This window comes from Stenella coeruleoalba, assembly GCF_951394435.1.
Source record: "Stenella coeruleoalba genome assembly, chromosome: 1".
NCBI lineage: Eukaryota > Metazoa > Chordata > Mammalia > Artiodactyla > Delphinidae > Stenella > Stenella coeruleoalba.
The window spans coordinates 53,486,344-53,499,257 of record NC_137169.1 but is presented as its reverse complement, the minus strand read 5'-3'; the positions used below and the strand labels follow the sequence as shown (position 1 = coordinate 53,499,257).

Genomic DNA, 12,914 nt, shown 5'->3' with positions numbered 1-12,914 from the left:
AAACCATAAACAAGACCAAAAGACAACCCTCAGAATGGGAGAAAATATTTGCAAATGAAGCAACTGACAAAGGATTCATCTCCAAACTTTACAAGCAGCTCATGCAGCTCAATAATAAAAAAACAAACAACCCAATCCAAAAATGGTCAGAAGACCTAAATAGACATTTCCCCAAAGAAGATATACAGACTGCCAACAAACACATGAAAAGATGCTCAACATCATTAATCATTAGAGAAATGCAAATCAAAACTACAATGAGATATCATCTCACAGCAGTCAGAATGGCCATCATCAAAAAATCTACAAACAATAAATGCTGGAGAGGGTGTGGAGAAAAAGGAACCCTCTGGCACTGTTGGTGGCAATGTAAATTGATACAGCCACTATGGAGAGCAGTATGGAGGTTCCTTAAAAAACTACAAATAGAACTACCATATGACCCAGCAATCCCACTACTGGGCATATACCCTGAGAACACCGTAATTCAAAAAGAGTCATGTACCAAAATGTTCATTGCAGCTCTATTTACAATAGCCCGGAGATGGAAACAACCTAAGCGTCCATCATCGGATGAATGGATAAAGAAGATGTGGCACATATACACAATGGAATATTACTCAGCCATAAAAAGAAATGAAATTAAGCTATTTGTAATGAGGTGGATAGATCTAGAGTCTGTCTTACAGAGTGAAGTCAGAAAGAGAAAGACAAATACCATATGCTAACCCATATATATGGAATTTAAGAAAAAAAATGTCATGAAGAACCTAGGGGTAAGACAGGAATAAAGACACAGACCTACTAGAGAACGGACTTGAGGATATGGGGAGGGGGAAGGGTAAGATGTGACAAAGCGAGAGAGAGGCATGGACATATATACACTACCAAACGTAAGGTAGATAACTAGTGGGAAGCAACTGCATAGCACAGGGAGATCAGCTCGGTGCTTTGTGACCGTCTGGAGGGGTGGGATAGGGAGGGTGGGAGGGAGGGAGACGCAAGAGGGAGGAGATATGGGAACATATGTATATGCATGACTGATTCACTTTGTTGTAAAGCAGAAACTAACACACCATTGTAAAGCAATTATACTCCAATAAAGATGAAAACAAAAATGTAGTATACTGTAAAATGTACTACTATTTAGCAGTTTAAATGAATAAGCTAGACCAACATGAATAGATATAATCTCCAAGTCACTATCAAATGAAAAAGCAAATTGCAAAAGGATACATAACATTTTTATATGAATATATAATTAATGACAAGTTTAAGAACATACCAAAAAAAACAGTGTATGTTGTTTACAGATACATCAAGTATACTAATTTACACTAATTTAGGATAGTGGCTACCACTGGGAAGGAAATAAGGGAGTAAGATTGGGGAAGGGTAATACACTTCGATTATATACGTGGGGTATTTTTTTTCTCCCTTAAGCTTAGAGGTAGCACGTGGCTATTTATTATTCTATCCTCTATATTTCTGTATGCTTGAAATTTTTAAAAACTAATTTAATAAAATGAACATATTGCAAAGTACAAACTTCTTCAGTCTGGCATTCAATACTCCCCACAATATTATTCCAACCTCCTTTTCTAGCCTCATCCTTCACTATTTCCTATAGCAGTGTTTCCCAAGCCTTGGACATTTATATACCTCCTTCCTTATTTTCACTATATATGCCATCTCTATTACAATTAATGAATATTTTTCTTTTCATAATTTTAACCCCAGTAGCCTTGTACAGGTCAATGATAAGTAGGAAACCACATGTTTAATAAGCCAGCTATTCTTTTCTAATATGAATATACATATATAAGTATCAGAATATTTGTCCCAGGGTCACTTAAAACATCAAGTATCACACTTTAGGTTGCACTTATACTAGTGGTTCTCAAATTTGGTGTACAAGATTACTTGTGAAGTTTGTTAGAAATGGAGGCTCCCAGGCCATATCTCTAGGGATTCTGATTCATGCAATCAGAAGACAAAAAATCGTGCCCTATATGTATCCATGGCACCTAACAAATTGGACTATTTGCCATTCTCTAGAGAAGCTCTACATTTTTCTTTTCCAGTACTTTTCCTCTTGTTATCTCCTCTGCTTGACGTACCCTCCCCCTTCTCCCTTAGCCAACAGAAATTAAGCCTACACTTTAGGGCTCATATTAAATATCACCATCACAATAAAGAACTTTGACTTGGATGAGACATCTCTCTCATTTTAACACTCCTCCTTACCCTATCAATTTATTTCTATTTCCGTATGAATGCTTATCATATTCAATGTAATACATGTCTACTTGTCTTATTCCGCCTCCTGAACTATAAATGCTACTTGAGGGCAAAGCCTTGGCCATTTTGTGTTTTCAACATGACAGTTATTCAGATACTTGCTGGACTGAGCTCTGCTAAACACTGAATTAATTTAACAATTTTTACTAACATTTTAAAAGTCATGTGGCATAAGCATTAGAATATTCATTCACATAGCATTACAAATAAAACATGGGAATCTAGACTACCTGGCCTCAATTTCAAAATGAGAAAACTGAAAATATATCCTATATAGAAACAAATAATTTAAGATGTTTTAATTTTCAAAGAAAAAAATAACAGTTTAACTAAAAATGCTTAATTCAGTTTTTAAGAAGGAAAATTGCTTAACTTACAATCTTCCAAGCGAAAGTAAATGATCAAGTTATTAACTGACAAAGTGAGGTTTTGATACTGCTACCAAAAGGTATTAACTTAAGAACAACAGTATAATTAAAGCAAAGTTAATTGACTCTGGCAAAATTCTCAGTACTTCCATATTATATTTCAACATGGTTTCTCATTGCTTTAATACTGCATATTACTTAGATGCATCAAGAGCAATAACTTCTAAGTAGTTTTCCAGTGTAAAAACTATTAGTATAAAACCACAAAACTATCTGTTTTTAATCAGAAAATATCAACATGCAGCTCATTTATGAATATTGTTTTTCTCAATTTGGTAACAGTAATTTGGGCTTTTTTCTATTCCAGAGGTAGACTACATCACTGTTCTAAATATACTTATTTCAACCTAGATAAAAAATAAACTAATGGAAACATAAATGGGACTTTTTAATGGAAAATGTTCATCAGCATCAATCTATATTACCACATATCTGTATTTGTATATTTTAGCACGTACATGATACTTCATAAAGCCAGAGAATTGTCAAACTAAAATATACAAATGTATATACTAATTTCAAGTAATAAAAGAGGGGAAAATGGAGAAAACATATTTTCTTATGTTCACTTGGCCTTTCAGGTTGAAAAGAAGAATGAAAAGGTGACAACTGTGAGAAATGAGGAATAAGAAAAGGTTCTCACATATCTCATTTTCTCCTCTCCTCATTCATTTTTCTGTCATGTTCCTGTTAAATTTCCTCTTTTACATGGCAGGTCAAGTAAACTAAACCTAACTTAAATGAAATTTTTTATTTTTTTCATTCTATTTTTACATTATAAAACTAAAATTTCAACCCACTATGTCTATTTTCCTGAATAAAATTAATTGGAAGTAAAGCAGTAATAAGGTATACATATTACAACTGAGCTCAAGTTAAGAATTCCCAAAAATGATTCTAGTTTTAGTTTTACTTACCATAAAAAATGATAACCTATAATACTGATACTAATAAAGAGAGCCATCCAATTAGTCTTACTTCCTAAATATGTAATTTTTTTACTTTCTAAAGTACTAAATATAGACAGAGTTTATGGCCCTATAAATGTTTTAGCAGTACTCAAGGGCCAGAAAAATGCAGAAGTTTAAAGGTAATAAGAGGAGTTAAATAAACCTATTTCCAAGATCCTATAAGTAGAATAGATCAGATTAAACAAGTTTATTGGAAGGTAACAATACAGCTCATTTGATAAAACAGTCTGAGAAATCCAAAAACACCATTTCTCTTTACAAAAATCAAAACACTTGGACTAACAAGAAATAATGCACAATTTGGCTTGATCAAATACTTCATTAATTTTTTTCTACCCCCTAAGGTATTGCCCTTTTAAAATCCTCTTCAAATAAAATATAACCTAATTGCTTGCACATAGCTAGTTTGCAGAGATTTTTATTTCAACAGTGCCACCTAGTGGAGCAATCAATACTTTCAATTGGTCACTAAGTGATTTCATCATCCTCAAAAGCTAGGAATCCCCAAATAGTTGTATTTCCTGGTTCAAAATATTCTTAATAATATTAACATTCAAGGGGAAATTTTATAAACGAATCATAATCTATATATTTTTATCTTCTGATAGGCTACCTCTAATAAAAATTAGGTCATTTACAAATATTATTATAATATTTAAAATAAAAGTACCTTAGTGATTTCTTCAGAAGCTCGTTTGAAGTCCTGAACATTTCGACAGTAAAATCCTATTGTACAGCTAGGATCCATTTTTCGAAATGACATCTTTTTGGGAGAAGGGCAGTGGAATGTCTGTAATTTTAAAAGTTCTTTAGGATTAATTTAGTTTTATTTGATGGACTTAAGTATACAAAAATATTACTTAATTTAAAATTTGCTATCTAGCTTTCCTCCAAACTACAAACATGCTTTCAAATGGTGTTTTAGTCTCTGCTCTGAAGATGATCCCTCCCAATCTCCAAAGCTGTAAAACGTAAGCGCCAACATTGTGTATATTCAATTCACCAGATCTCCACCTTATGCAACATTAGTGCCATTCTGCAAAAGAAAGGAAGTGTGTCAAAGTGGTGTGCATTTCTAACATTTGCAGAAGGGAAGAAAAAATGTGTCTCTGAAAAAGACATGAATAGCTAGTACAAGGTTTAGAATCAAGTTAGCTATTTCTAAGAAAGTGTAATTAAGTCTGTTTGGTTAGAGATTTTTTAAATGTTTATAAACCTTTGAATAAGAATACGAAGACTTTGTAAACAAATACGCGGGTTCATGAAAATGTTCCATAATGATATAAAAAGAGATCAACATGAGAGTTTTAGCAATTGACACAATTAGCACATAATTACACATTCTCCCAACCCACTCTTCTACTGAGCTTTACCTCAAGTTCTTGTTCAGTCCCACACAGGATACAGGTGAAAACTGTTCTGTTATGGTCCTTGCCCTTCTCCTTACCAGTCCTCCTGTCCCTTAGTTCACTTTTCTCAAGTGGTCACAGTGCTAAAGATTTAAATGAGGTAAGGAGACTGCTCTAGACTCTCTACTCTTGTCAATAGGCTGTGGCTACTAGTAGAGTCTGGTATCTTTAGAGAATGCAAAAGGAGGAAAAGGGCAGAACATAAAGCTAATCATTCCAATTTTTTTTTTCTTCACCACTACACTCTGGTACTTTGTTCAAAAGATTTTTTTTTTTGAACTGCGTGAATGCTCAGACACTTGTCCTTAAAAATTATTGATGCTACCAAATCTTTTTTTGTATGTATAAAAAAAAGTTTATGTTGAAAAGGAGGGCCAGGGCTTCCCTGGTGGCACAGTGGTTGCGAGTCCGCCTGCCGATGCAGGGGACGTGGGTTTGTGCCCCGGTCTGGGAAGATCCCACATGCCGCAGAGCAGCTGGGCCCGTGAGCCATGGCCGCTGAGCCTGCGCGTCCGGAGCCTGTGCTCCACCACGGGAGAGGCCACAACAGTGAGAGGCCCGTGTACCGCAAAAAAAAAAAAAAGGAGGGCCATAAAAAAAATATATATATATTCATATTTGCTTATATTTGCATAAAGATATAAAAAATTAACAAGTTTAAGGAGAGGAAAAAAACTGGGCAGATGGGAGACAGGTATGGGAAATTCTTCATTGCATATTTTATATTTTTGAATTAAAGAAGAAGCTCAAGAAATAATCTAGGCTGGATATGAACCCATAAACTTAAAATTTCCCTACATTTAATGCCTGAAACTAAGGGATTTCAACTTGAAACTATCTATTAAAACACAGAAAAATATAGGCTTTCATATTTATGTTCATGGTGAATCAGTCAAAATCACTCTTTTCTCTCCCTTTACATACATCCTAGTTATCCAATTAATATCCCATATTATCATCAGAGGATATGCAAAACGAATACATTCCAAGCTGCTTTTTTTTCCCTTACAGATAGTTCAGTCACATACTAGATTCAAATCCAACATCATGCTAGTAAGCATAGACCAAACAAATGTGTTTTCAAAACTATGACTTCTATGAAATGCTTAGCTAACACTTACTTTACAGTGGAATCCAACCTAGCTAAACTGGAACGTCCAGTGTTCTAATCAACACAAGTATTGTCTTAGTTGGACTTTTTCTAACATTGTTTTACCTGTTTTATTTATAAAGAGATATTAAAAACAGATCTGGAAAGGCATAGAAGAGTTAGGTAAACTTGTTAGTTAACAATATACAGGAGTATTATTGTTTAAGGCTCAGACAGTTCCACGTCATAGTTACAATAAAATTATTCTACATACAAGGTATCTAACAATAGTCATTTGCCCAACTCCTTCCAAAGCCAATAATAAGGAATGTTTATTTAGTTTTTGCTACTTGGGGATAAGAAAGAAGAGCCAAAAGTTTGTACGGTCCAACAAAGTATTTTTTTAACCTGTCTACATGGGTGCCCTAAATTATATTAAAGCATTGATTCAAGTTTTCATGTAAGAACCACAGACTAAACCGGAATAGGCTTAGTGCTATTTCACTGTATTGCCTCAATCATCAGAGATAATAATGACAAACACTAGTTAATCGTAGTTGTTTTGATACCTACAAAGAACTTTGAAATTATTCACCAAAACACAGATATATATCTCTGATGACTGAAAAGTGAAATTGTTTTTGGGTATTCCTACATGAGTACTAGGACTCATATTACAGAGAGGCATTTTATACCATTTAAATTATAATCTTTTGTTCACCCAAGAAAATTCTGAAACAAACCAACATTAATTTATAATTCAGAATCATTTCTGTTTACTGTAAAACAAGTTAGACTTTAAAATATTTTCCCAAGTGGCATTACATAGTTATTTTCACTTTGTGATAATTATCTGAGCTATGCACTTAGATTTCTTTTTTAATTTTTAAAATTCTGATGACTGCTAAGAGTAGCAGCTTCTACTTCACAAACACATTTTAGCAAGTATCACTAGATACACTTCTGTGACAATAAAATATGTTTCTGAAAAAACTGGCCAGAGTGAGTCAATTCCCATTTATTTCATTTTTCAACACACTGTTTATTCACTGCCTAAACAAACAGTTAGATATTAGGCATCTACTAAATGCTAGGCCTGTTCTAGGCTTATTATATGGAATAGTGGATTCTATTACCTAAACATACAAATAATACTGAAACAAATACTTTTAGGTGTAGCTGTGTTATTCTGGTGATTCAGATAAAGCTTCCTAAGATAACTAATTAGAGAATACATCCTTACTAAAAAGCACCTCCTACGAACTGCAGTTCACATGTGTAATTCATAAAGCACACATCTTTCACCGATGAATTCACTCATCTATCTACATAATCACATCACATCATTCTAATAGCTTTAATGCCACTATTCTCTGAACTTACTAGGATATGTTAAAATAGTCACAACTGTATAAACCTCCTAAAACCTGAAACTTGGAATTGGGGGCCCAGGAATCAGAAGAGACTAACATATCTATAATAAGGTTTTTCTTACCTTATTAATAGAATATTAATATTAAGGTAATACAATATTACCTTAATAATAGAATAGATTCAGTATTTGTAAAGAGACAGAATCAGTCATTCTGAAAGTATATCATAAATAGCATGAAGCAATAGTCTCTGGTTTAAGAAATCTTAACTTATTAAATATATACACACACATACATGCATGTATACACACACACACTTCATAAATATGTATAAGAAAATGTATATCCACTAGTCCTCTCATCCCAACAACTGAAACTCTGCCCTGTCCTAACCACTAACAATGTGTACCCACAGTTCAACAGACCCTCTGCTAAAGCTCATCTTAAACCCACTTTCTTGGTGTCCCAATATACAAGAAATAAATGCTTCTGTGCATTCAAGAAGTTACCTAATTTCACCAAATTTTACTTTACAAAGTCTCTTAAAATCAATTCTTCTTTTCCATTCTCACTTTCACCCCACTTCAAGCTTTTACTGAAGTGCTGAAGTGTTGCAACAGTCTCCCAATAATGAGCTGCGACCTTCCTAATATTGACTGTGTAGACATAACCAGGATATTCACTGACCTGGCATCTTTGTAGAGTCTCTCAAAATATCGGAAGAATAGTCTCTTTCTACTAGTCAAAATAACCAACACTAATAATCTTTTAATTTGCCAATTTTAGATAATCCTAGAATACTGCGAACTAGTTTCCATCTGAATCTCAAGTATTTACTTTTTTAAGGAGTCAGTTTGACACAGACACACTGGAAATGTAACTTAGACATAGGAATCAGTGCCACAAGACCACAACGCAGCAGCAAAAGAATTACAGTGTGGTTCACGTAGCACAATTCTATGTGCCTCCTCCCACAGTATCAATCAGCCAACTAGAAATATTTATTAAAGCTTACATGCAAAATATTATGAAGGAAGGAAGTAGAAAGCAAAGCTGATTCTGGCCTCAAGACGCTTGTACTTTAGTTGAGGTAACAGTCTACAAAAAATGCTAGGCTGTTTTATAATGTATCTTTTAAAACCAGTTTTTAATCTTGTGGTTTATCCATTTTCATAATCTACCCCCTAAATACTTATTAGGTATTAATATTAGCTAGCAAGCTATTACTAAAACAAAGTACTAAACCACATTTCCATCTTGTCAAGCCCTTGAGAATTAGTGATCCATGCCACTCAAGTGATTATTTTAAAAGCCTGTAAAAGCATCACCTGGGAAAACAAGAACCAAAACCATGGAATAATAACATGTCTCACTTATGCACTCTCAAAATTTTCTGAATTAAAATGCTGCACATGGGGCTTCCCTGGTGGCACAGTGGTTGAGAGTACGCCTGCCGATGCAGGGGACACGGGTTTGTGCCCCGGTCCAGGAAGATCCCACATGCCGCGGAGCAGCTGGGCCCGTGAGCCATGGCCGCTGAGCCTGCACGTCCGGAGCCTGTGCTCTGCAACGGCAGAGACCACAACAGTGACAGGCCCGTGTACCGAAAAAAAAAAAAAAAAAAAAATGCTGTACATGTATAATTGATTCACTTTGCTGTATACCTGAAACTAACACAACATTGTAAACCAACTATAATGCAATAAAAAAAATTTTTTTAAATGCTGGATCAGAAAATGATTGACATAAAGGAAAAGAAGACTAAGAAATCAAAGCTAAAACAAATATTAGAAACCCAATTAAAACTCGTGAAAACTTAACTAGAGGCTAAGACTTAATTACTATAATTAAAGCAAAATAATTTTGCAGGCTCCTTCAATCACTTTGTCACTCTAACCCAACTCCATCATCTTCTTTTTCTTTTTTTCTCCCTTTTTTTTTAAACATACCTAACATTTTAAATTCTTCAGTACTATTCAGCTGTATATGTACAAAATTACTTGGAGGCTTGATCATTTATTTTGGTAGGGCTAGGGTATCTAACAAGTTAGAGACAAAGATAAATGAAGAAGAAAGTGTATTGTAAATTAAAATTCAGCAACGAATTATTTAACCTTTGACCGTTGTATGTATTATGGTTTTATAAATTAGTAAAATATTTATCATTAACTTGTAACTGTGATACCATAAAAGCGTAGCTGCCTAGCACATCTCTAAATAATTAGAATTTGCTTCATATGGTAAGAAAACAGTACCAGCTCTTTATCCACAGTACCTCAAGAGGGAAATCCTTTATGCTGACATCTACAAAAGATTGGCAGTAATGAGGATCCATGTAAATCAAACTGTCATCTACAAGGACAAAACAGAAGACAAGTAATTCAAAAAACACCTTATTATTACACTGCTTACAATCCAATTTCTATGTAGAATAGCTGAAAAAAATCTGGGAGTAACAGCTTGCCAGACTGATATTCATTGACTGAAACATAGGTTTGCACAGGACAGATTAACTTTTGCATAATCAAATATGCTTGTATAAGCAGAATTTTTATAAAGTGATGAGACTGTCATTTAATTTTTGGTGATAAAATTACTTTCACAAACACACAATTATATTCTACAGTTTGCATATGAAAAATGTATTGCACTACATTATCCTGACAGGAAGAACATATTGCTTGTCATTTTATCATCAACTAGCACCACTAAAACTGGTAAAAGGTAAATATATAAATAGCAACTGCCAGAATGTGGCAGCAATGTCTTCTAAAGTTTAGTAAAACCAATAAATTATGCCTTGTTTATGCAATAACAGAAATTAAATATACATTTTACAGAATCCAATTATGTTGTGGACCAAATGACAAATGAACGGCTATGGTAGGACTGATGAATTTATAAGGTACTCATTTTGCTCCGTTAATCATCCTGTTTCTAGATGATCCTATATTAACTTTCCAACTTTTAAAAGAAAACAGAGAAGAAATATATTTTACTAAATCACTAACCTTGAAATCCAGCAAAGTAATATGACTGTTTAGGTTTGCCACCAACAATACCCACACAATATTCAAGGCTTAAAATACCCTGCCAAAATAAATTAATTCAGATTTAGAGTCAAGAGACAAATGATAATTATTCAAAGCAACCAAATTTGTATTACTAATAGTAGCAGTAGTTCCCAAATTTTTCACCACCAGTTTTATTTTTATTACATTTCCCCCATGTTCTGAAATCCTTTTGTCCACCAAACTATCTTCCATTTTCTTTAAACCATTCAACAACATTAAACAATTATTATGTGCCAGTTATAGAGATAAACAACATTAACCATGGAAAGGCAATAAAAATGCCTGCCAAAGTAAAAACATTTGGCCTTTCAGTTAGCTGGTGCAGCCTTGCTGTGATCAATGTAGTATTTTCATCAGGCTTTTTGAAATGCTAGAAATAATTATTGGACATTGTTACTGTTTTCACTGAAACCTGAGTCTTAGAATCACAAACTAAAAACCATTTTTAATCAATGGCATTCATGACAAAATTTTTACGCTACTTCATTTGGAATAAATATAAAGACTAATGAAAACAATTTGATCCAAGGAAAATAATAATTATTACTGTATTTAAACTCAGTTTATTTTACTAATCATAAAATATCAGTGATACCTCAATAAATTGTTTAATATTTCCCTCAGCATCTATTCTAAGCAGAACTCTATTTAAGCTTGGCCAAGTAATTCCATACTTTTTTAAAAAACATGTCCATGGAGTGGAGTTAATTAAAAACATGTCCAGGGCTTCCCTGGTGGCTCAGTGGTTGGGGGTCTGCCTGCCGATGCAGGGGGTGTGGGTTCGTGCCCTGGTCTGGGAGGATCCCGCGTGCCGCGTAGCGGCTGGGCCCATGGGCCGTGGCCGCTGGGCCTGTGCGTCCGGAGCCTGTGCTCCGCAGCGGGAGAGGCCCACGTACCGCAAAAAAAAAAAAATGTCCAGTGGAATCAATCAATATCCTATCAATAGTTTCAACATTAATTTTAGCATATATTATGTTAGAAAACACTAGTAATTATAAAGTGTATGTTATAAAACCCCAAAATATTAAACTTTCCTTCTCTTAAATGAGAGGATGTTTCAAAATCTAGAAGATACAAAAATAAAGACTGTATGAACAAATGTTTTTTTCCTTTAACAAGTAAACAAACCACAGTTTTGTTTAAACTTAATTATTTTCTTAAAAATTATATGTGGTGGTTATTGAAAAAACACACACAGAAATTTCCCAAAGCCCCAACACTCAGCATTATTAACGTTTAGGAGAATACCTTCTTGACATCTGTCTATATTACATATATTCACATATAGATTTATAAATACAATGTTATATATATGGCACCATACAACATATGCTATTTTAACTTTTGTCATTCATTATCTCATAAACATCTTTTCCTATCAATAAATATAGATCTATATTATAATATTTAATGGCTGTAAATTTTGTACATTTTCAGTCGTGAAAATATCATAGAGGTTTTTTTGGAAAGGAGAACTGCACTGAAGAAATTACAGAAACAGAGAAGGCATATAAAGTTAAAATTTTAGAGCTAACTAAAAAATAAATTAAGATGAAATTATACCAGAAAACTTGATAATAATAGTTATTATTATTCTATTGTTATTATCATTCTATTAACAGTTCTATTATTCTATTGCTTTCCCCCTAAATAAAAATCCTTAACTCAATTAGAGAGTACCTTACTTTAATCTGAGGCAACCTGATCAGCTGAAATACAATGTTTCTGATACAGGGACCCATGAGGAAGTGAAAGTTCTAAGTCCCTCATAGCCAAGAAAAAAAAGAAAAAATACATATATGTATAGCAAGAATCATCACAGACTCTCTTCAGAAAAAGAATGATTTCAGGTAATGGAAGAAAGACTTTGGTTCTTGACACCTATATTTCCTTTTCAACAGATTAGAGCAGATTTAGCAATAAACACTTATAAGTAGATTAGGAGCTAAAATGCCATTAAATATAAGAAGCTGTATCTTTGGAAACCTGAAGCACTTTTCAGTTCCTAAAAAAGCTTTTTCACAGTTACCTAGTGGTGAGAATTGATTGAGCTGTATCCATGAAGCAATAAATAAGACTGAAGTAATCAGTCAAAAAGGAAAGTCCTAATTTGTCTTGCTGAAGAAAGAGAACATATTGGATTTTCCTCATTCCAGGTCCTTTTAAAAATAAATAAGTAAGTAAACTTCCTGTGGTAAGAGCTGATAAAGCACCACACCAAATTTCTTTCTCCTCACAGAATGCAGCAGGAGATGGTAACCATCTCTG

At 33.7% G+C, this 12,914-nt stretch overlaps 1 protein-coding gene across 4 annotated transcripts in view; it reads right to left on the bottom strand.

Annotated features, from left to right (window-relative positions):
* Positions 1-12,914, bottom strand: part of ATG4C (autophagy related 4C cysteine peptidase) — a 90,695-nt gene that overhangs the window by 12,119 nt on the left and 65,662 nt on the right. For all 4 annotated transcript variants that reach the window (XR_013828310.1, XR_013828311.1, XM_079921290.1 and 1 more), the window contains exons 8-10: positions 10,584-10,662; positions 9,848-9,924; positions 4,371-4,490 (exon numbers count right to left, since the gene is read on the bottom strand). Coding sequence is in view for 2 of the 4 variants with exons in the window: in XM_079921290.1 (XP_079777416.1) it covers positions 4,371-4,490; positions 9,848-9,924; positions 10,584-10,662 (276 nt within the window). In the remaining 2 variants the exon portion in view is untranslated. The remainder of the gene's footprint in view (positions 1-4,370; positions 4,491-9,847; positions 9,925-10,583; positions 10,663-12,914) is intronic.